Raw genomic sequence first — 20,915 nt, 5'->3', positions numbered from 1 at the left:
AGTCTGGGCTCATTTCTAATGGCTAGAAGCAGGTCTCTCCCAGTTACCGGGGGAGTGATTGGTTCCTGTACAGGAATGCTCAGGCCGCAGGGTCACTTCGAACCGCTCTTCTGAAGCCAAGGGTCTTACCCTCTGCATCGTGCACCCGGTATCATTCACACCTGTGCAAAGCAGCTGTGAAATGTCACCCGGTGAGAAGGGGCAGGGCCGGCTCCAGCATTTCTGCCACCCCAAGCAAAAAAAAAAAGCTGCGATTGGCGGCGGCAGTTCAGCGGCAGGTCCTTCGCTCCTAGAGGGAGTGAGGGACCTGCCGCTCCCGAATTGCCGCAGGTGCCGCCCCTCTCTCTTGGCCGCCCCAAGCACCTGCTTGTTAAGCTGGTGCTGGAGCCGGCCCTGAGAAGGGGAGTTTTACACCCACTCTACTCCCATTTCAGTGACTACACGGGGGGGAAGGTGGGGCTGAGCCAGGCCCCATCTCTGTAACAACCACAAGGGCAGGCCAGCATGGTCTCCGCCCCCTGACAGTGATGCAGGGCGAAGGACATTCCACACAGGTCTTCACAAGCCAACATGCACTCTGGCATTTCAGAGCAGCCGAACGGATGCGAAAATCCCTCCCCGTGCAGCTAAGACTAAGATTCAACTATCCAGAAGGCACAGAACCGGAACAAGTTCTAAGATACACATCACTGGGGCAGACAGAGCTCCCTCCTCCCAGGGCATCTTCAAAGCCCTTGACAGAAATTAAACTAATTAACCCTCCCAGTGCTGGAGGAGGGAATGCTCATGTCCCTCATTCAACAGCTAAGGACAGTGAGGCACAGACAGGTGCCGTGATCTGCCCACGGTCACCTGGCCAGTGGCAGAGCTAGGCAGCACCTGCCTTTCAGGCGCCTGTTTGAGATGCAAAGCCAGGCTTCATGTTCTAGCACTAATCAATGATGGAAGCGCCAACACACGGGTAAATTCACAGAGCGGAAGGCAGGCAGTACCCTCCTTCCAATGCCACAAAGCCCACACCCAGGGTGCTCTTCCACGCAAATCTTGAGCTTGAATGTTGTGTTGGTGCTACAGGTTTCTCACACCGTGACATCCCAGAGCGTATCCCGTATATCCTGGATCCCACACTGAGTCCACCCCGCAGTGCTCTGCTCCCACTACCACCCAGTTCACACATGGATTTTGGATCATAATAACTAGTCAGTTAAGGGTGTGATTTTTCTATACCAGGTACCGATATAATGGGTAAAGGTGCCCTATACTGGTGCAGCTTATTTCCCCTTCCCAAGTGGCATTCAGAGGTGATCTCTGGGCGCTGCCGGTGCATTGCACATGGAGGAAAGGAGGCGATCTGGCATTGCAGACTACTGTACTCATGCTAGTAGCCCAGAGCAGAGCGAACAAATGCAATAGACACTAGAGGGGGCTATAGAGAACAAGAAGATGGTGACAAAATATGGGTGGGTTGGCTTAAATAGAGTCCAGTTTAATCCTCCGGCTGGCTTGCTTAGTTCAGTTAAACCATACTACAGGGGAGGGAAAACCCAGCAGGCAGCCTGGCATAATGCAGAGAGACCCCTAATCTGCAGGAAGCTGGGTGGATCTTTGCATGACTTCTCCCTGCACTGGATTTGAACGCTACAGCTCTGCAAGTCTGTCTGGGGCATTTCTTAAGCACCTGTCCCCTCATGTCTAGATGCCCTCCCCTTTTCAGAAAGGCCCCCAGGGTGGTCATCGGCTCCAACTTGGGGTGGAGAAGAGAAAGAGCTTTGATTCCACGGAGCAGAAGGATGAGCTGATCAAATAAGACAACATCCAAACAAGTATTACAAAAGAATCAATATACAGCAAGAGCCATCGGCTCTAACACACCCCGCTGGCCCTATGGCCTGGCAGATCTCAGATGAGTGGGCCCCTGCGTCCCTGCAGGAATTAGCTCAACCTGAAAATACTGAGCAAGTCAATATCGGGAAGGTCACGAGCCTCGTACATTGCCAAACCGTTCTGTCCTTTCAGGGAGAGGCGCCACTAGAGAGGGGGAAGGAGAAGTAGTAGGTTGCAAAGGACTAGACCAAAAGCTTCACCACCTAGCAGAGGTGTCCAGCTAGTCAAGCCTGGTCCTCGGTGCAAACCCTGCATACGGTCTATTTCAGTGAGTGACAATTACAGGCCCAGGTTAAACACCCCCCTTTGGTCAAGCAAACACAGCTGCATCTCTCAGCCAGGAACCAGTCGAACCTGCAGCCAAGCAGAGCAGCCCACCGTGATCCTCCTTTGTCGTGCTTGAGGAATGGGAAGCACCCCTGGAAAAAGAAGTGAGAGGCCAGTGTTACTGGTGCAATAGGGGTTGGCTGCTGTACCACTGTGATGCCAGCCTGCAAAACTAAACTGTTTGCTGCCCCAAATGCACCCCCTCCTGGGCACTGGGTTTCCCTGTGTCCCACAGGAAGCTTGTCATTGCAAGAGGACCTGGCTGTATTGCTGAGCATCTCAGTGGAGCCAGCCAACAAAAGGAACAAGGTGCGAATGGGCCATGCAGACCACCAGATTCTACTCTGCCCCCCAAAAGGGTCCCTCCTGGTCAGGACTGAAGTTCAGTGGTGAGGATCTGCATGGGGGAAGTTTCCCCCGTTGTTACACCTGCAGCGTGTGTTCCGAGGACACCTAACAAGTCAGTGTGAAAAATAATTTCTTCATTTCTGGGGTGCCTGCCAGCCCCAACTCAGTGCAGCCACCTCTGGGGAGGAGGGTGCCAGCTGGCTCCGAGCAGAACAGGGGGAGAAGAGGGTACATGCTGGCACGCTAAACCCCAGACTGTCCGCCTGACCCACCACGTGCTAACCACGGAAATAAGGCAAAGTTATTTTTGGTTTCAAACCTGGCCCAGTACATTTGCTCCCAGCCTGAGCCCTTCAATTCTAGACTCCTGCTCACAGATCGTTTTCCTGCTAGCACTAAAAATGCCAGACAGCAGGACTTTGGCATGGAAATTCTGACGAGGATGAACGATTGCTGGGTTAGGTTGGGGCAGACAAAGCGTAAGGCTGCTCTGCTGTCTGGCATCATGCACTGTTTCATTTTCCAATTACAGTGCAAGCCCTGTGAAATACAACACCCACCCACCCTCCCTAGCCAGCAGGAGGCAGGTTGAGCAGTGAATGTGAAGGGAACCTTTGGGGTGCCAGGAGCAATGTATTCTCCCCCTGCCGCTTCCACCTGAGGAGTTCAAGCACTTTACAAACAATGCTAAATGTGGCCTCTCCCCCACTCTGAGAAGTAGAGGAACATCACCCTCGTTTTACACATAGCGGTAAAGTGACTTGCCCACGGTCACGCAGAGAATCAGTGGCAGTCAGGAATAGAACCCAGGAATCCGGGTCCACGGTCCCCTCTGCTAGGCAGTAGACAACACTGCCTCCCAAATGGACATGGTTAGTACTGACGTGACCTCCCATGGTTCGGCTTTGTATCTCCCTTCCCAAGTCCTCAACCCTTGGGATGCAGACCAATAGAGAGCGTCTTGCTAATTCATACCTAACATCGCAGCTGGTCACATGTCAGAACCCTGGGGAAGGATGAGCGTTAGCCCCCTGGATACTCCTGCAAACCCTCTTGGGAGAGCACCTGGTACTAAGGGGAGCAATGGGACATCACAGCTACTTCCCCAACTACAGCTCAAACAAGCTGGGGTCTTGTAGTCAAAGCACAGCCTGGGAGTCAGGAATAGGGTGACCAGATGTCCCGATTTTATAGGGACAGTCCCGATTTGTGGGTCTCTCTTATATCGGCTCCTATTACCCCCCCACATTTGCTGTCTGGTCACCCTAGTCAGGAATTCTGGGTTCTGTTCACCTGCCACTGACTTACTGCCCAGTTATGGGCAAATCCAATTCAGTGCTTTCGTTTCCTCATTCGTCAGATGATTCTGACCTACCCCAGAGGATGGGGGTTGGGACACGAATTCGCAGGTGTCCGTCAGGTGCTTTGGGATCAGCGGGGAAGGAGGGTAGGGAAGGAGAAAGTTGCTATTGGACACTGAAGCTGAAAGGGAGATTTCAGACATGTCCGTGAAACACGTTTGCAGGGCAGCATTTCCTGGCAGCCAACTTCTGTCCGCACGAACACGTGAATCTGCATGTTTACACACGTGTTCTGCAGCTGTTCCCGGGCCTGGCTTACCAGCCCGATGTTAGAGCTCATCCCGGGAGGTCGAGCGGAAGGAATGGCCAGCGTTGCTTCGGGAATCCTTCAGTGTTTTCTGTGAGCCGCTCCAGTCCGTCTTCTTGGAGTCATCATCCCAGATGGTAGAAGTCTCCGTGTCGCTGAGCCACTTGGAGTCCCCAGCATAGTGAGTGGGGTAAGCCAGCAGGGGGTGCACCGAATACACCAGCAGGTCTCGGTTAGCAAAATGCTGCTTGTAATCCTCGCTAGAAAAGGGAGAGTGGAAAAATCAGTGACGCTGAGTAGGAACGCAAAAGGGGATGGAGAGCAAAATCTGTACACCTAGGGGGATGCCAGGATCTGTCCGCAGCCTGGAGCCCCTGTCCCCTCTAACACTCTGTTCCTGGGCCTCTGACACCAAAGAGGAGGGAGTGCCCCGAGACACGGCACCTGGATGGATCATCCAAAACATTTTCTGCTGGGCATGGGAGCCAAGAACTCCAGGCAGGCTCCTGGTTCAGTGAGAGTCTGGAGGTGAGAGGAGTCCACCCATCCCCTGGCCCTGATGGAGCAGCTCAAACCACAGCCAAAGCACTTTGCTTGGCTCGGGCCGGCTGCCCAGAAACATGTTCCTCAACATCCATGGCAGAGCTAGGCCGTTCCCAGGCTCCTCGTTAAACTACAGCAAACAAGGAATCCCGCGATGAGCTCACCCTGCAGGCTGCCAGGTCTGCAGGACTCCGTGAGGAGCAGGAATGGGGCACTGGACCAACGGCAGCCAGCAGCCTCCTTGGGAGGCTCCGCCTCCTGGCAAACCCCCCGCCCCCAACATCCTGCATCCAGCACCCCCAGTACAGGGCTCCAGGCAGCCCTTAGGGTCACTCTGGACTGATCCATGGTGCCCCCCTCTACACCTGGGGACGATTCCTGTCACATCCACCTCCACTGCTCGCCCAGAGCAGGGCACTCAGTTAGGCTATGGGCTGGCCCAGTGCCAGACAGCCTATGCTGATGTTATTCTAGCTAGCCTGGGATTTGGAATGGTTCCTGGTTCACACCCAGGGCTTTAGTCTGTCCACCTTCCTCCTCCATCCCTCCCTTTACTCTTTTAATCCCTCAGTTTTTCCATCTCTCTCTCAACCGTTCCCATCCCCCCATGCTTCTCCCCCCAGCTCAGTCTGCTTTTCTCCCCCCCTTCCCCCGCCCCCCTGAGGTCTGCAGGAGGGGCGGGAAGTCAGCATTGGGAAACCAGAACTCCCAGCCCATTGCAACAGTTTGACTGGAATCCGAGAGCACCTAAGACAGCTGCAGAGGATGTGAGCCACATGGCCATCCTGGAGTGGCTGGGTGACGTCTGGGGGGGTTATGGCTGAATATCTGTGGGACTGCACACTGCGTGGGGATGAACGGGGGACACAATGCAGCGGGGGAGTCGGTGGCCTTGTCCACATGCTATATGTAGAGCCTGGTGTCTGTGCAAAGGGGCGCCGCGATCCCCAGACAAGCATTTCACAGATTCCTTGGCCGTGAAACCTGCACTCTCAGGTCCACCGGGTTTTTCAGCAATCCTTGTTCTCCCCCCTCACCCCCACCCGTGTGTGACTGCAGTGCTGCTGAAAAGTGTCTGGTTGAAAGCCCTGGAGCCCTCTGCCTACCAGGGAACACGGGCAGCGGCAGAGCAAGCAGCCCCTAGGCTGGCCTCAACCCTAACCTGGGGGGGATGATCCATGGACGTCAGGCAGGGCGGAGTCTCCATGACCCCGTCAGTCAGTAAGGGGCAGTGGGGGGGGGGGGAGAAGAAGAGCTCAGGCGTGATGGTCAGACATGGGGATGTGGCTGATCCACTAGAAATGGAGCTGAAATCCTCCAAACTTGTTTCACACCAGCCCTGGCTCGGCCAGCAATGACTGTGTTCTCCTCCCCCACAGCTCACTGACGACCGTTTTCCACAGACCAGAGCACAGCCAGGGCTGAGGGGAATGAGCTCATGGTAACAGATGTTTTATTTCAGCGCACAAGTAACGCTTGATGGGGTGGGGGGGAAGACACACATGCATGTTTCTTCACTTACACGGCCAAGCTGCCAACAGAGTCTGAGCTGCAAACCAGACTAGCAAAGGGCTGTCACACCTGACTGGGCAGGAAAACTGAATCAAAACCCCTTCCCGGGGGTTCTGCATGGACCGGAGACCCCCCCCAGCACTGGGCTCCCCCCCTTCTCAGCCAGCACTGTGCCAGCCCCGCCCCGGGATGGAGCAGCAGCCGGAGCCTATCCTTACTTTGGGTGCTTGTCAGACATGATGGGCAGAAACTCGTCCACCGGCAGCATTTTGGACAGGGGCTCGGCCGCGATCAGCTTCTGGGCCCCCCGCTGGGAGATGATGTAGGCCAGGGTCCAGTAGGAATATTCAGCCACCACCAGGTTCCGCACGTCCTCCACCGGCTCCTCGTCGTCCGAGTTCACCTGCTTCCTGCCCAGGTAGCTGTAAAGGCAAGAGCAGCCCATCAGTTAAGGGAAGGAGCCAGGCCTGTAGCAATCCCAGGCAGCAGACGCGCTGCAGGGGACTGGCTGGCTCGAGGGGCTGGGAATGGGACACAGACTTGTCTCCGGGTGGCTGGCTACAATCACCCATTGGGGCTGAAAACAACAGTGCTCGGGGCACTGAGCTATCTGAAAACAGTAGCCAGCATCAGAGGGCACTAACCCATAGGGAAGTGGGGGAGGGGGCCCCCCAGACCATGGTGGGATTCAACCAGCGACAGCATTCAGAAGGCAAGCTCAGGATGGGGCCAGCACCCACCCCCGCCCCTTCCCCCTCACTGTGGGCTAGTCCAACGTACATCAGGTCCCAGTCCAGCTGTGCCCACTCCAGCTCCTCCATCAGCCGCGTCAGCCGCACCTTGAAATAGGCCTCGAAGCGCACGTCATCCTCAAACACCACCGACTTCTCCAGCCCCTGCGCCACGATCTGCAGGGAGAGCCCAAGTGGTTGTCATTAGAGGCTCTGCCGCTCCATCCTGGACCCCCCCCACCCTTCTTCCCTTCCACGGGACAGCGGCACCAGTCTGGAAACTAAGTCTGGGCTGGGGCTTGTTGTGAAGAACGGCCTCACAGAACAGAGGAGTGGGGCAGAGGAGACACCCCCATCCAGGGGCTGCTGCCGAGGGCACCATGCCAGCCAGGAAGGTTGCTCAACGTGCTCCAGTGGGCAGGGCACTGGACAGAGACTCAGGAGGACAGTGGACAGGGACTCAGGAGACCTGCGTTCTAGTCCCAGCTCTGACAATGGTGACCTTGCGCAAGTCACTTCCCTTCTCTGTTTAGACTGTAAGCTCTTTGGGGCAGGGTCTGTCTCTCACTCTGAACAATGCCCAGTGCCATGGGCCCCCTCGGCATTAGTGTGATCTCCCCCTCCCCATTTATTGTCTTCTTTTGCCTCAAGTCTTTACCTCTTTCCAGATGTAATAATGGCTGAGGAAGCAACCAACCTCCCCCTTGGTGAGCGTCCTGCCAGAGAACGGGTCGTAGTATCCTGGGAGCAGATCCACACCCAGGATCTTAATGTCACTGCTGTTCAGGGCGCTGGAGGACGAGAGGCCGTGGTTAGAGAAGTGCTGCACTGGAGAACGGGTGGGAGGGAACAATCCTGCACTGGCCGGGGGCCAGGGAATCGATGAGGTGGGCAGGATAGATCCTTCCTGTCCTGTCTCTAACTCCCACTGTTCTGCACCCTGTAATAACAGCTGGCGCTTCTATCCCTGCTCCTGGCCCAGTCGGATCTAGTCACTTCCACTTCCCAGCACCACCCCCCTGAGGGGAGCTCCCCACGGAGACGGGCTAGTTCCAATCTGGGGCAGGTTATTCCCTGCCTTGGGCCACCGACACCTCCTCCAACAGGGCAGTCCCTTGTGAAGGTGAGCCTCCCCGCCTTCCCCCACACCGCCCATAAGCACCTCACAGGAGGGGCCTGGCCACACCTGGTGGAGGTGGGACTCTCCAGCCCAATAACCTGTGGAGGATGCAGAGGATTTGGCGGGCTGTGCTGTGAGACACTGGCAGGCTGAGCTCGTGGGACACTGACAGCCAGGGGCTCGTGTGTAACTTTGGCTGCTGCCTCTTCTTTCCATGTCCAACATCTGCCTTTTGCTTCCCTTGCTCAGGAGGCAATCCAGTGTTGTTCCAACTTTCCACCATGGACTAGCACAATTTCCCCTCTCGGTTCGATGCGTGGTGTCATAACGCATTCCCCACCCCCACCCCAACCCAAAGCAGCAGTGGGAGCGCTGAGCTTCAGAGCAAGAAACCTGCCTGTGCCCAGTATCCAGGGGCGGCTCTATGTATTTTGCCGCCCCAAGCACGGCAGTCAGGTGGCTTTTGGTGGCACACCTGCGGGAGGTCTGCTGGTAACGCGGATTCGGCGGCATGCCTGTGGGAGATCCGCCAGTCCCGCACCTTCGGCGTCCCCGCTGAATTGCCGCCGAAACCGCGGGACCGGCGGACCTCCCGCAGGCATACCGCTGAAGGCCGCCCCCTGCAGCTTGCCGCCCCAGGCAGGCACTTGCTGGGCTGGTGCCTGGAGCCGCCCCTGCCAGTATCCAAAACCCATTCCCCCTCTACCCCTCTGAGGTTCTGGCATCCCACCCAAGCTGTGGCAAAGCAGGGTAAAGAGCACAGAGCAGTCACCTGCCATCCACAGCATCCACCACGAGGGGGTCTATCTCCAGCTCATACAGAGAACTCAGCATCCGCTGGCGCCGGTCTGGCCGCCGCACCAGGCTAATCAGGAAAATCTAAAGAAGAATCAAATATTAAAGGGGATCGGGTTCAAATTCAGAATGAGCTGGACAAAGTGGAGAAATGGTCTGAAGTCAATAGGATGAAATTCAATATGTACGAATGCAAAGTGCTCCACTTAGCCAGGAGCAATCAGTTGCACACATACAAAATGGGAAATGACGGCCCAGGAAGGAGTACGGCAGAAAGGGATCTGGGGGTCATGGTGGACACAAGCTAAATATGAGTCAACAGTGTAACGCTGTTGGAAAAAAAGCAAACATCGTTCTGGGATGTATTAGCAGGAGTGTTGTAAGCAAGACACAAGTAGTAATTCTTCACTCTACTCCATGCTGATTAGGCCTCAACTGGAGTATTGTGTCCAGTTCTGGGCGCCACATTTCAGGAAGGATGTGGACAAATCAGAGAGAGTCCAGAGAAGAGCAACAAAAATGATTAAAGGTCTAGAAAACATGACCTATGAGGGAAGATTGAAAAAAAATAGGTTTGTTTAGTCTGGAGAAGAGAAGACAGGGGACATGATAACGTTTTTCAAGTACATAAAAGGTTGTTACAAGGAGGAGGGAGAAAAATTGTTCTTCTTAACCTCTGAGGATAGGACAAGAAACAAGGGACTTACATTTCAGCAAGGGAGGTTTAGGTTGGGCATTAGAGAAAAGTTTCCTAACTGTCAGGGTGGTTAAGCACTGGAATAAATTGCCTAAGGAGGTTGTGGAATCTCGATCATTGAAAATTTTTAAGAGCAGGTTAGACAAACACCTGTCAGGGATGGTCTAAATAATACTTAGTCCTGCCATGAGTGCAGAGGACTGGATTAGATGACCTCTCGAGGTCCCTTCCAGTCCTACGGTTCTATGACTCCAGCCCAGGAAACATCGGGCTAGAGACCCAGGGAAGGGCACAGTCTCATGCTCACCAAGGGAAGCTGCCAAGAGCAGGGGACAGTCCATATGGGGTTCCTCCATTCAGCGGTGGGCAGGCCATTGTGACTGAAGGGAATGGGATACCCTGGGACACAGAGGACGGACAAAGCTCTATCCCAGCTGGGCACGCAGAGGGGAACAAGCTCCGCTCCATAGCCATGAGTGTGATGAAGGAAGGGCCCTAGCAGCTCTCTCCTCTTTGAAGCATTAGCAGAATCTTTGGGAGCTCAGTGGGGTCTCTGCTCATGGGACGGAGCTCCTGCCAGACCTCCCTCACCAGCCACCCATCCTCACGTGCTGTTCCCTGTGTCCCCACATGTGGGTTTAATGGTGCAGCCACAGGCTACCAGACAAGGGATATGGGTTGAAGAGGGTCCTTCACCCAGCAGGGGATATGGAAGCAGCCCGCTTAGCTGGGCGGGGGGATTTCACATCACTCTGCAGCGTCTCCGCTGGCCAGCCCAGCAGGGGTAGGCTCCAGAGGGAGGTGGAGGGACAGTAGGTGCCATGAGGGAGCTGTGTTGGGCAGGGAGGGGAAAACACGCTCTCACTTCCAGCCAGGTGCTCACCTCATCAAAGCCCATTTTACCGAGGTGCTTGGGGCTGAGGGAAACGTGCTCAGAGGGGTACATCGGGGGGCCGTCCACTGCAAGAGACAGAGCACGTGGCTAAGATGGAGTCACTGTGCCCACAGCCCTCACTCCAAGGGCCTAGACAGATGCAAACGCCTTCACTGCATCACCGGATACAGCTGGGCGTGTGGGCCAAGAGCTTCCCCCCCTCTCCAGGATTTGCTTCAGGATGATAGGCCAGCCCCAGCCCGCACTGACAGCTCAGAAGGCTCAAGTGCTCAGAGCCCACCAGAATGGTACAGGCTGCGGTCCCCCCTATCTCCCCCCCCCGCCCCCCCGCCACAGTGCCTCATGGCTGAGCTGGGGTCTTCCACTTTCCTTGGCCCGTTCAATCTTTAGGCTTTGCTGCTGTGACTCCCAGCAAGAAAGCCAGTGAGCCCCCTTATGGCGCGGACGCCCACCCGAGACCCAGCGCACTTCCCTCATGTCCACTAAGGGCGTTTGCCAAAGAGGGACAGGAACCACTTACGCTTTGTCTGTCAACTCCCCAGACAAATGCACCCCAAACAAATGGTGTAAGCGGGTGAAACTCCACTGACTTCAGGGGAGCTGCACCTGCTGATCTGCGCCCCAGGGCTAGGACCCCAGCTGAAGCTTCCCATCATTCCCCCAGCCGGCGACTGGGTCCCTGAGCCCTTACCCATGGCTTCCAGGATGAGGTGTACGAAGTTGATGCGTTCGTCCTCTAATGTCTGATGGGACTTCACCGGGACATTGATGTAACCAAATCGCTCCTGGTTACACACGTAGATCTGGACTCCTGCAAGGCAGCGGCAGCTAGAGTAACCCCAAGTCACCAGCCCCTGCTCCCAACCCTTTCGCTGAGAGCTCTGCACACCAGCCTTCCCCGTGTTGCTCCATCCCAAAACACAAGCCCTGGGCGCCTCCTAATGTCCCAACCAGATCCTCACTCCACCGCCTCCACCCACCACCCTGCCTTGGGCAAAAGGGCTGTGCAGGGCCAGCACGGGGCAGGAGACAGCCCCTGGGAAATGCATTGCTTTTTCACATCCTTCAATTCCACATCTACATGGGGACGGATTCAAATGTCACACTCCTCTGGCCTCGACCCCTGGACATGGGATGCCTTGAGGAGGTCCCCCAGAAAGGAGCGAATACAGCTCACTGCGGGTCCTCCACCCCTCCATCTCCCACTCTGTCCCTTCCCTCTGGCCCTCACCCGCTGCTTGGCAGGAGTAGGCGAAGACGATGATGTCGTCGAAGGGCCAGGTGTAGTTGGGGTGGGGTGGGTGGAAGGCGAGCTCGGAAGTCCCCTCTTTTCGCAGGTCAAGCAGGAAGGTGGCGTACACCATGGGGACGGCGAAGCAGCCCACGCGCTGGCGATTCTTGGTGGGAAAATAGTCTGCCGTCCTGCGGTAGTAACCCTGGGAAATACAGGGGTGGGGTAATTCCCACTGACCGGAGCCAGCGCGTCTCCCCCACCCACCCCAAGCAGGCAGGGCTCCAGCATGGAGAGCTCCCTCACAGTCATGCCCTGACAGCAGCAGCTGGGCCCCATGCCACTCTCAGATGCTTCAGAGTTTCCCTCCATCCTCATCATCCAGCCTCTGCCCCAAGGAGAGAGACACTGGGAGGGATATTTTCCTCCCTACCGAATCCCAGCACATCACACATGTCCAGCTGAACACAGACAGGTGGGGCTTGTAGGTTTCCTCCCCGGTCTGAAACGGGGCGACGGGGCTTGCAACAGAGCCCGGACCCCACACAACAGAGAGGGGGCGACGTTAGAGGCCACTCAGGGGTTTTAGGAGACAGCAGAGATCACCTGAAGGAAGGGTGATGGGCAGGTTGGCACACGGCCGAGAAGGCACCAGTGGAATTTCTCGGCGGAAGCTGCAGCCTGAATTGACTGGGTGACTTGGCTATGAGACCTTAGGAGCGACTCTGGGCTGGCAGGGGGTGCCCAGAAGGGCAGAGGTGGTTCTTCGAGGAAGGTTCCTCATGCAGGAACCTTACAGTTAGGTGCCTGGAGATGTTTTCTGGCTGTGGTTAAGGGAGAAGATTTCCCATACCTGCCCCAGGTCCATCAGGAACTGCAGGACAGGGGCACCCCCAAGGGTAACACACACCACTGCTTGGCAGCAGCACCACCGCTGAGTGACAGCAAACAGGACATCCTCCAGCACAGGGCATTCCCCCTGCCCGCCCCAGGCAGCTTACCTGAGGGGTTATCCCACACCAGAAGTTGGAGTAATACGTCTGGGAGTCCAGCATGGGGGCGATCACCGACTTGTTCTGCGAGATCAGGAACGTCAGGGTCTGATTGTTGGTCAGGATGCTGTCTGTATCGGTGAGCTAGTGGTGGAAACACAGCCAGCTTAGCGGGAGCGCAGCTTGAAGCGAGGCTGCGGCTGCTCATCACAACACATCTAGGTAGGCGAGCTAGTAGGGAGAGCTCCTGCCCCAGCAACGGCCTGCCTGGGGCAGGCACGGCTCCGTGCCACGCTGGGAAACTCCTGGGTTCTCCTGCACCCTCAGCCTCCAACCACTCAGCCAGGAAGGAAACCCTTGGAGGATATTTTCCTAGCAGGGGGCTCTCTCAGACAGCCCTGGACGTTATCTGTGAGCGATGGCTCTGGAGCATCCACAACAAAACAGAGAGGAGCCAGGGCCATGAAGCTTCAGTTAGGAAGATGACAGGTTTCCACAGTGGGGTCATTTCAAAGTAGGCTGGATACACCCCCGGAGAATCTGCCACAAGGAACTATCCTGCTCTGGGCAGAGTGACGCAACAGAACCTTCCCATCTCCGCTTTCAACGCATCTGAAAGCTGGTCATGTTCCTCCAGGCTGGGCCTTGCGGGAGGGCTGAAATCCTTCCTGTGCTAAAGGAAGGAAGCGGGCCCAGTTGGTCCAGTTACAGAGTTCTCTTACCAGGAGATAATCAGCCCTCTTGGCCCGGGCGAAGCTCAGAGCTTCCTGCTTGAGCCTCATGACGTGTTCATAGCGTTCGTCTGTCCAGTGCTTGGGGCCAAGTTCATCGGGGTAAGAGCTGCAACAGGCAACCAAAGAGTTAATAACCTGCCCTTGGCTGTGAACTTACAAACTCACTGCACCTGCATGCCTGATGGCTGAGTGGTTGGCCAGGGCAGGATCAGCTCAGCCTGACAAAGGGCTCATCTTGACTGGGTTTGCTTAGTGTGGAGTCCTTCTGGGGCAGCAAGGGGCGGGATCCCTCACGGAGGAGCCATTCAGCTTGCACAGCCCTATGTCTGCCCAGCCGGTTCCTCCCACAAGCAGCCCAAGCATGTGCGGTGTGGATCAGTGCTGCCTGAACCGCCCCAGGCGGGGAGGGAAGAAACATGAAACTGACTCACTAACACAGGCTCAGGATTGGGTCAGGCCACAGTCAGCTACCGCAGCGCACACATTCCCAGCGAGGAGACTGTAGGAAACAGACTCTCCCTGTCTCCATCTGTGTGCAGGGCCTCTCGCTCCCTCTGTGCATAGGGACCTCTGGCCCCTGGGGGATCTCTCTGTGCAGTCAGCTCCAGGCAAGAGCAGGACAAGACAGGAAAACACAGAACTGGCATGGCAGGTTTGGGTGGATCAGAACAGGATGGGGCACAGACAGCAGCCGAGCAGTGGGCAGACCGCCACAATGCCAATGGGCAGGTAACCTCAGATGCCTTCTTCAGGGTGCCACCAAAGGGCTGATCCCAGTGAAGGTGCTGGGAGAAAGCCGTCCCCATCCCACCTGGAGGAGAATATCCATGCATCCTGTCCTAAACTGGATCAGAACCACCACAGGGTGGACGAGGATGCTAGACCCACTTCCATGCAAAGACTTTTATGCCCCAAATCCGGAGGTGCAAACCACAAAGCTGCATGTAAGAAAAATGCAATGGTGAGGCCTGGCAGGCTGAGTGCAGGGATGGGACCCAGAAACTTCTGGTTCCGTTCCATCTCCAGTTGACTCCCTTGTAGCCTTGGGCAAATCACTCAGCCCCTCAGTTCCCTAAGCATGAACTAGACAAAACACTCTCTGGTAGGACGCGTTGCTACAGCAGGGCCTCAGGTGACCATGCACCTTACCTGGGCTCTTCCACGGACTTCCACTCAATGTAGCGATAGTGTTTCTCCATGGCTGTAAGCCATTCCCAGAGGATCTCGGTTGTGTTGTCGATATTGTGGTCCGTTGCACACCTGAAAAATCAGAATGCAGAGGAGACATTAGCTCTCCCCCTTCTCCCAGCCCCATTTCCTGCGGCACGTGCCTTCCAGCCCCAAACCCAGCAACACAATCCTATGAAACTCAATCGGAAGCCACAGTGGTAGCTCTCAGGGAGATCCCCCTCCCCAAATGCCTCCCGACCTCCAAATCCCACACATCTGGACATCAGCGGAGAGCTGTGCAAACAAGGATGCCAGGGAGCTGAGAAGATTCATGACTCCAGAGGGTGCGTGAATGAAGGAGTTGAGTGTCTTAAGCACAGGACTGGCCTTACAGGCAGAAATGGGGAAGAAGCCTCTAACAGTGCACAGGAACTACCAGACTGGATCAGACCAATGGTCTATCTCAGTGGTTCTCAATCAGGGGAACTTGCATCCCTGGGGGTATGCAGAGGTCTTCCAGGGGGTATATCAACTCATCTAGATCAGTGGTTCTCAACCTGGGGGTCATGAGCCTCGGGGGGGAGGGGGGGGGAAGGGGTCGCAAGCACAGGGCCGGTATTAGGAGGTGGCAAGCATGGCAATTGCCCGGGGCCCTATGCCACAGGGTGCCCTGTGAAGCTAAGTTACATGCTTCAGCCCCAGGCAGCGGGGCTTGAGCTTCAGGGGTACAGTAGTCTAGAAAGGTTGAGAACCAATGGTCTATGCAGTCCAAAGTCCTGTTTCCAACAGTGGCAAGTGCTAGATGCTTCAGGAGAAGATGCATGTAAGCCCAGAGTGGACAATTATGGAATAACCTACCTGCAGGGGAGTTTCTTCCTGACCCTCGTCAGAGTATATTTGACTCATGCCCTGAAGCATGAGGGTTTAAATCCAATTTTTTAATTCCATCTGATGTAAGTGGATAAGAACATAAGAATGGCCAAGCTGGGTCAGATCAAGGGTCCATCTAGCCCAGTATCCTGTCTTTTGACAGTCCAATGCCGGGTACCCCAAAGGGAATGAACAGAACGGATAATCATCAAGTGGTCCATCCCATCGCCCATTCCCAGCTTGGATGTTCTTATCCATAGAAAAGCAGGTTCTTCCTAAAGTGCTCTCGGCTGAGTGGGAGAATTCCATGGAGCTGGCTGGGATCTCCACTTGTAATCAGGAGCAGTGGCAGCAGGAGACTGACTGGGACTGCGGAATATTAAGGGGCAAGGCTCCACCAGGAACTGCCCTCTGGCAGCTGCCAAGCCTGCCCAGCCTTACTGGCAGCCCGACAGCATGCCAACAATGCTCTGCAGAGAAATTTTGAATGTGAAACTGGTTCCCAGCTCTCCATTGTCATAAAGCTATCAGTGCCAGTTATCCCCAAACACCCTGTTTCTGCATGGAGTGTTGTCTAATGGCTAGTGCAGGGAGGTAAGGATCAGAACTCCTGGGTTCTAATCCCAGCTCCGCGGACAAGTCATTTACCCGCTGCGTGCCTCAGTCTCCCCAACTGTCAAATGGGGATTTGGCCACCTCTGTAAGTGCAAGGCAATCGATTGATTTACCAGTTTTTTAATATGGACCAGATGGGCCAAATTAATCACTGGTGTAACTGTATGGGCCTCAGGAATAAATTTATCCCAGGATGTTCCTATCCAGGCATAGATGAGCTTAAACCCCCTTGTGAACTCTGCTTCCACCCTAGAGCCGCTGCGATGCCTTTAAAAGGAGACACGGGCAACCCAGGCACAAACGCTGGCTCCTGTGCTATAAATACCTCCCGGGGATGCTGGCACCAGCAAAGTCAGCAAGCGGGAAGCTTTTGGAGAATTAACATGTAATTTTAAGCAATCTGCTATTGGGAGAGGGAACGTGAAGGGAGAATTCCTTCCAAACTGCAGACTCTCTGACTAGCACTCAAGAGGCCCCCACACTGCCCTGCCCGGGCCTGGGCAGCTACCAAACACAAGGGCTCATTTGTCTTCAGACCAGGCTCTTCTCAACTTGTAATTAGCCGTTCTCCTCCTTCACTTTTTCCCATTGCTCTGGGCAAGGCTGTGGGATGCACACAATGCCTACGGCCTCCTTTCCCAGTTTTGTTTTCAGCCCCGCCATGCCCATGACAACATCCGCAGGACGTGGCCCGGCTTCAGTGGCAAGTCCTGTTCCAACTGAGATGGGGGAAAGCGACGAATGTCGTGTATCGCCGCCTAGCACGGTTGGGGCTGGACAGGCAGGGCATAGACGTAGTGGGAGTGAGCAGGGCAGGGCAGAGCTGAGCAGACCAGCCAATTACTCTCCCTCACCCTCTTCTCATCCATGCTGCTCTCCTCTAGCCTTTCCTCTCACCTACTTTCTCGTGCAAGTGAAACAGTGAGAAATTTTTTTAAAAACAGCTTTTTGGAAATGCCAGCCTCAGCCCCTGCCAGCAACACCGGGCAGAGAGGAGTCTTTGCTCCCAGGGTCCTGATCACAGCTGAAGGACAACATCCCCTTCCTCAAATACTCCCCTCCACCCCCACCCAAGGTCTGACACTTCACAAGGACTGAGACCCCATTCATCCCGGTACCTCGAGAGCCGAACACAAGGCTGTGACTTGTAACGGGAGAGCTCAGCTCCCCCAGGACCAATGTGTTTGCACCCACTCTACAGCACCTCCTGCTGGGAGAGGCTGGGACTGGAGTCTCCTCTCACACCCCTCTGTTAGTCTGTGCTGGGAGCTGGGAATCCCAAACACAGACTAACCGTAAGTATCCGAGATGGAAAAAGGTAACGATAGAAGAGTCGCCCAGCTCACGCTTCAGCCTGGGTTGCTGGCCAGCAGACTGCACATCTGGATCTCTAGCAGGGCATGTCCACTGCCAACAGACGTGCACAGATGGTAAAGATGCTCTTGACAACGATTATACTCCCGAGGTAATAGTTCCTACAAGCTCATGTGAGAGGCTGTCAAATACGTCTGCGGTGGCTGCAAGGCGCAGTGAGAGCAGATGGGATGAGGCGCCCAGCTCCAGACACCCCGTATCTCACGGTATGCACAGGGGGGCGAGGGGGGTATTAACCTCCAGGAGCAGGGGGAGAATATCCCCCCTTGGGTAGGATGGAAGAGGGTCCAACCCATAACTCAGGCACCAGCCCTGCCCCGCTGCTGCCCCACTGCCCAGCGTCCCTTTAAGTTGGGGAGGGAGGGGTTCCCCAGTCTGGCAGTGCCCCCGAGTAAGGGGACAGCAGTGAGATGGCACCCATCCTGCACGGGCACATCCCCCCTGCACTCCCATGTCCCTGCTGCCCCCTGCTGCACCAGGCTGCCCTTCCTCGCCCTGGCACTAACCCCAGCCCTGGGGCCCCTTTGGGGTCTGGGGAGAGGGGGCACCCCCGGATTCTTGCCCTCCCTGGGGAGCCCCGCTGCCCCCTGAGCCGAGCAGCCCTTACCAGACAGAGATGCGCTCCTTGGGGTAGTCCAGGCGCTCCAAGGCCCCCAGGTAATGGGGCAGCGAGTGCTCCGAGTTGCGGGCCAGGATGGCGATCACCACGGTGGGCAGCTCCTGCTGCTGCCCGGCTGGGCGCCCCCCTTCCTCCTCCTGCCCGGGGCAGCCCCTCAGCAGCAGGAGCAGGGCGCAGCGCAGCAGAGCAGCGGCGGGGGGGCGCATGTCCGCAGGCGGCGGCTGCAGCAGTGGGGAGCGGCCGGGGAGCGGAGCTGGGAGCGGGGCGGAGCAGGGGGCGGGGGGGAAGAGAGGGGCCGGGCTGGGAATCAGCGCCGGGAGGGGAGGGGAGGGGAGAGGGGGATGCCCACAGTGGGGAAGGGATGAGGCCTGGTGGTAGCACTGGGGCTGTGCCCTGCAGATCCAATTCTGGTGCCACCAACCTGGGCAGCAGCAGGGCCGGCCTCCCTCTCCCTAGTCCCGGGGGCCAGTTGGGCTGGGGGGCGCTGGGGGCTGCATACCTGGCTGCTGAGAGCTGAGCCCCGCCGAGCTCATCTCCAGAATTGGCATCCGCCCTTGCTCCGGGCGTGCACCCCTGTGCTACATCTGGGCCTCCTTCACCCGTTCAGATCTCCAGCAAGGGCTGGTCTGGCTGACACAGGGCCGGCTCTAGGCACCAGCAAACCAAGCACGTGCTTGGGGCAGCACGTTTTCAAGGGCAGCATTCTGGCCATTTTTTTTTTTTTTTTTTTTTTGTGCTTCCAGCACCAAAAGCCTTGAGCCGGCCCTGGTAGCAGCAGCGCGTCGTGTGCGGGGGGCGCCCTGGGGCCGCTGCAGTTCACGCCGCAGGGGAGCAGCGCCCACACCTTGTGGCTGGGCCGGGCAAGCTTCGAGTGGGGGACACTAAGGTGCCGCAGGGCGGCTGTCCCCCAGCGCCACAGCTGGGGCTGGGCGAAGCGGCCCAAGCCGCCCAGGGACTGTGGCAGGGCGGCCAGGAGCAGCAGCAGCAGCGGGGCCATAGAGGGCGGGGCGCTGCCGTGCGGGGCCTGCGTCCCGCTCTCCGGGGCTCCGCTGTCTCAGGGGCTACCCTGCCCCGGCTTCTCAGCCCTCTGCCGGGGCGGTCCCCCGGCTCTGCGCTTCCAGGTCCCGGCCGGTCCTGGAGGTGGGAGCCCTGGATGGAGGGACCCTGGGCTGAGGTGCGGCCCGGGAGCCCCGCTGCTTACCCCGACCCTGCCAGCGACGGACCGGCTGGAGGTGAGGGGGGAGCGGGCAGAATCATCACTGGTGGGGGGGAGCCCAGGGCTGGGGCAGCAGGGGGTGCGGGTGGGGGGGGGGGAAGAGAGAGCCCAGGACTGGGGTGGCAGGAGGTGCAGGTGGGAGGGGGGGAAGAGAGAGCCCAGGACTGGGGTGGGGGGCAGCCAAAAATTTTTTTGCTTGGGGCGGCAAAAAACCTAGAGCCGACCCTGAGCTGACAGCCGAGGTGGAGGAATTAGTGTGTGTTGATATTAGCATAGTGCCTAGGAGTGCCAGCCACTGAACACGACTCCAATGCACAGGCCACCCCTCTCTCCTCCCAAGAACACCCCAATATGCCCCCTGTGCTGGGATGTGACCTAGAACCAGCTCCCCTGACCCTTTCCCTGCTGGGGACTCCCCTACCTTGGGTGTCTCCTCAGGGTGCATCCTTCACAGTCCCTGTGTGGTCACTTTAATGCTGCAAATTGGCATAAAGGTGCCCGTGGAGCACCATCCTTCGACCCCTCGGAGCAGGGGCAGCTTTAGTAAGCAAATTATGGCCTTGGCATTTTAAAAACTAGACATTTTGAAAATGCCCCGTAGGGCACAAAACTTGGTTAGCTGGAGGTGAGCTGGCTGGGATCTGACTTTCCATCTTTCACAGCTATAAGTCTTGTGATTCCAGAAGTTTTGCCTGCAAGAAAGCCCAGATTTCATGGAAAGCTGGGGTAGTGGAATATGCCTTTTCTTCCCTTTAGTCTGGTGTTCCACTTGTAGCAGACTTGCATCCCCCTCTAGCGAGAGCAGCCAACGCAAACACCCCTCTCGCCTCCCCTGCCTGAGAGCTGGGCAAGTAGCAAGAGCAATGAGTCACGTCTGTTTTTAAGAATTCAGAACCACAGTTTGATTCAGCTGCATTCACACGTGTCCCTTTTCCCCCACAAGCATCCATGCAAGCCACGCTTCATTCACACAACCACTGTTTGCAGAGAGCAAATTCCAGGCCCATTGCCAAGAGCCGATTAATTGCAAAATAATATTGATTTCATAACAAAAATAAAATTTGTTTTGGGGCCAAAACAGTTCATCCAATCATGGAACAGAAACGACCCCACATGACTGACGCCCAATCACACAGCTCAAAGGGATGTTTGCAGCGCATACTTGGCCAATGATCCACTGGCTTTAATGTATGTGGCAAACACTTTTATATGACAGATCTGTAAATATCATGGTCGGCCCCCATGGAAAAGGAGCTAAATCTGCCAGATAAATAACTTTTCCTAACAAACACTTCAGTTAGTTCTACCTAGAGACCATCCCCAGTGTCATACTGGAGCCCAAGAGTAGTTACATCTGGCATACCTGCCCTACTGATCGCGAGGGGTTTGAGGGACCCGGCTATCCAGAAAGACTAGGCAGATGCCTTCCATCCTTGCTCATCGCAGCTGCTGCAAAACCTGCCCAGACAGCTGTGTTTGACCATCTGGGACATCTGAAGGGGGATAAACAGAAACCGGGGGGGGAAGAAACTTCATGACAACAGTCAAGCCAGCAAGACACAGAACCTGGAAGAGAAAACAGAGAAGGGGTGTGAGGGCAATAGCATTTGTGTCTTTCAGGAAATCCTGACATT

At 56.4% G+C, this 20,915-nt stretch overlaps 1 protein-coding gene across 1 annotated transcript; it reads right to left on the bottom strand.

The window, feature by feature from the left end:
- Window positions 1–1,465: 1,465 nt before the first annotated feature.
- Window positions 1,466–18,317, bottom strand: CERCAM (cerebral endothelial cell adhesion molecule). Its single transcript, XM_054007390.1, has 13 exons — window positions 18,054–18,317; window positions 14,567–14,677; window positions 13,406–13,523; window positions 12,693–12,827; window positions 11,692–11,896; window positions 11,152–11,271; window positions 10,449–10,525; window positions 8,846–8,952; window positions 7,612–7,744; window positions 7,003–7,130; window positions 6,441–6,644; window positions 4,180–4,427; window positions 1,466–2,303 (listed from the first exon to the last, which is right to left on the bottom strand). The coding sequence occupies exons 1-12, from the start codon at window positions 18,269–18,271 to the stop codon at window positions 4,190–4,192; spliced, it is 1,794 nt and encodes a 597-aa protein (XP_053863365.1). The 5' UTR covers window positions 18,272–18,317; the 3' UTR covers window positions 1,466–2,303; window positions 4,180–4,189.
- Between the last annotated feature and the right edge of the window lie 2,598 nt (window positions 18,318–20,915).

The sequence above is a fragment of the Malaclemys terrapin genome, chromosome 17 (assembly GCF_027887155.1).
Source record: "Malaclemys terrapin pileata isolate rMalTer1 chromosome 17, rMalTer1.hap1, whole genome shotgun sequence".
NCBI classification, from domain to species: domain Eukaryota; kingdom Metazoa; phylum Chordata; order Testudines; family Emydidae; genus Malaclemys; species Malaclemys terrapin.
The sequence above is the reverse complement of the archived record's forward strand: the minus strand, read 5'-3'. Positions and strand labels throughout refer to the sequence as shown.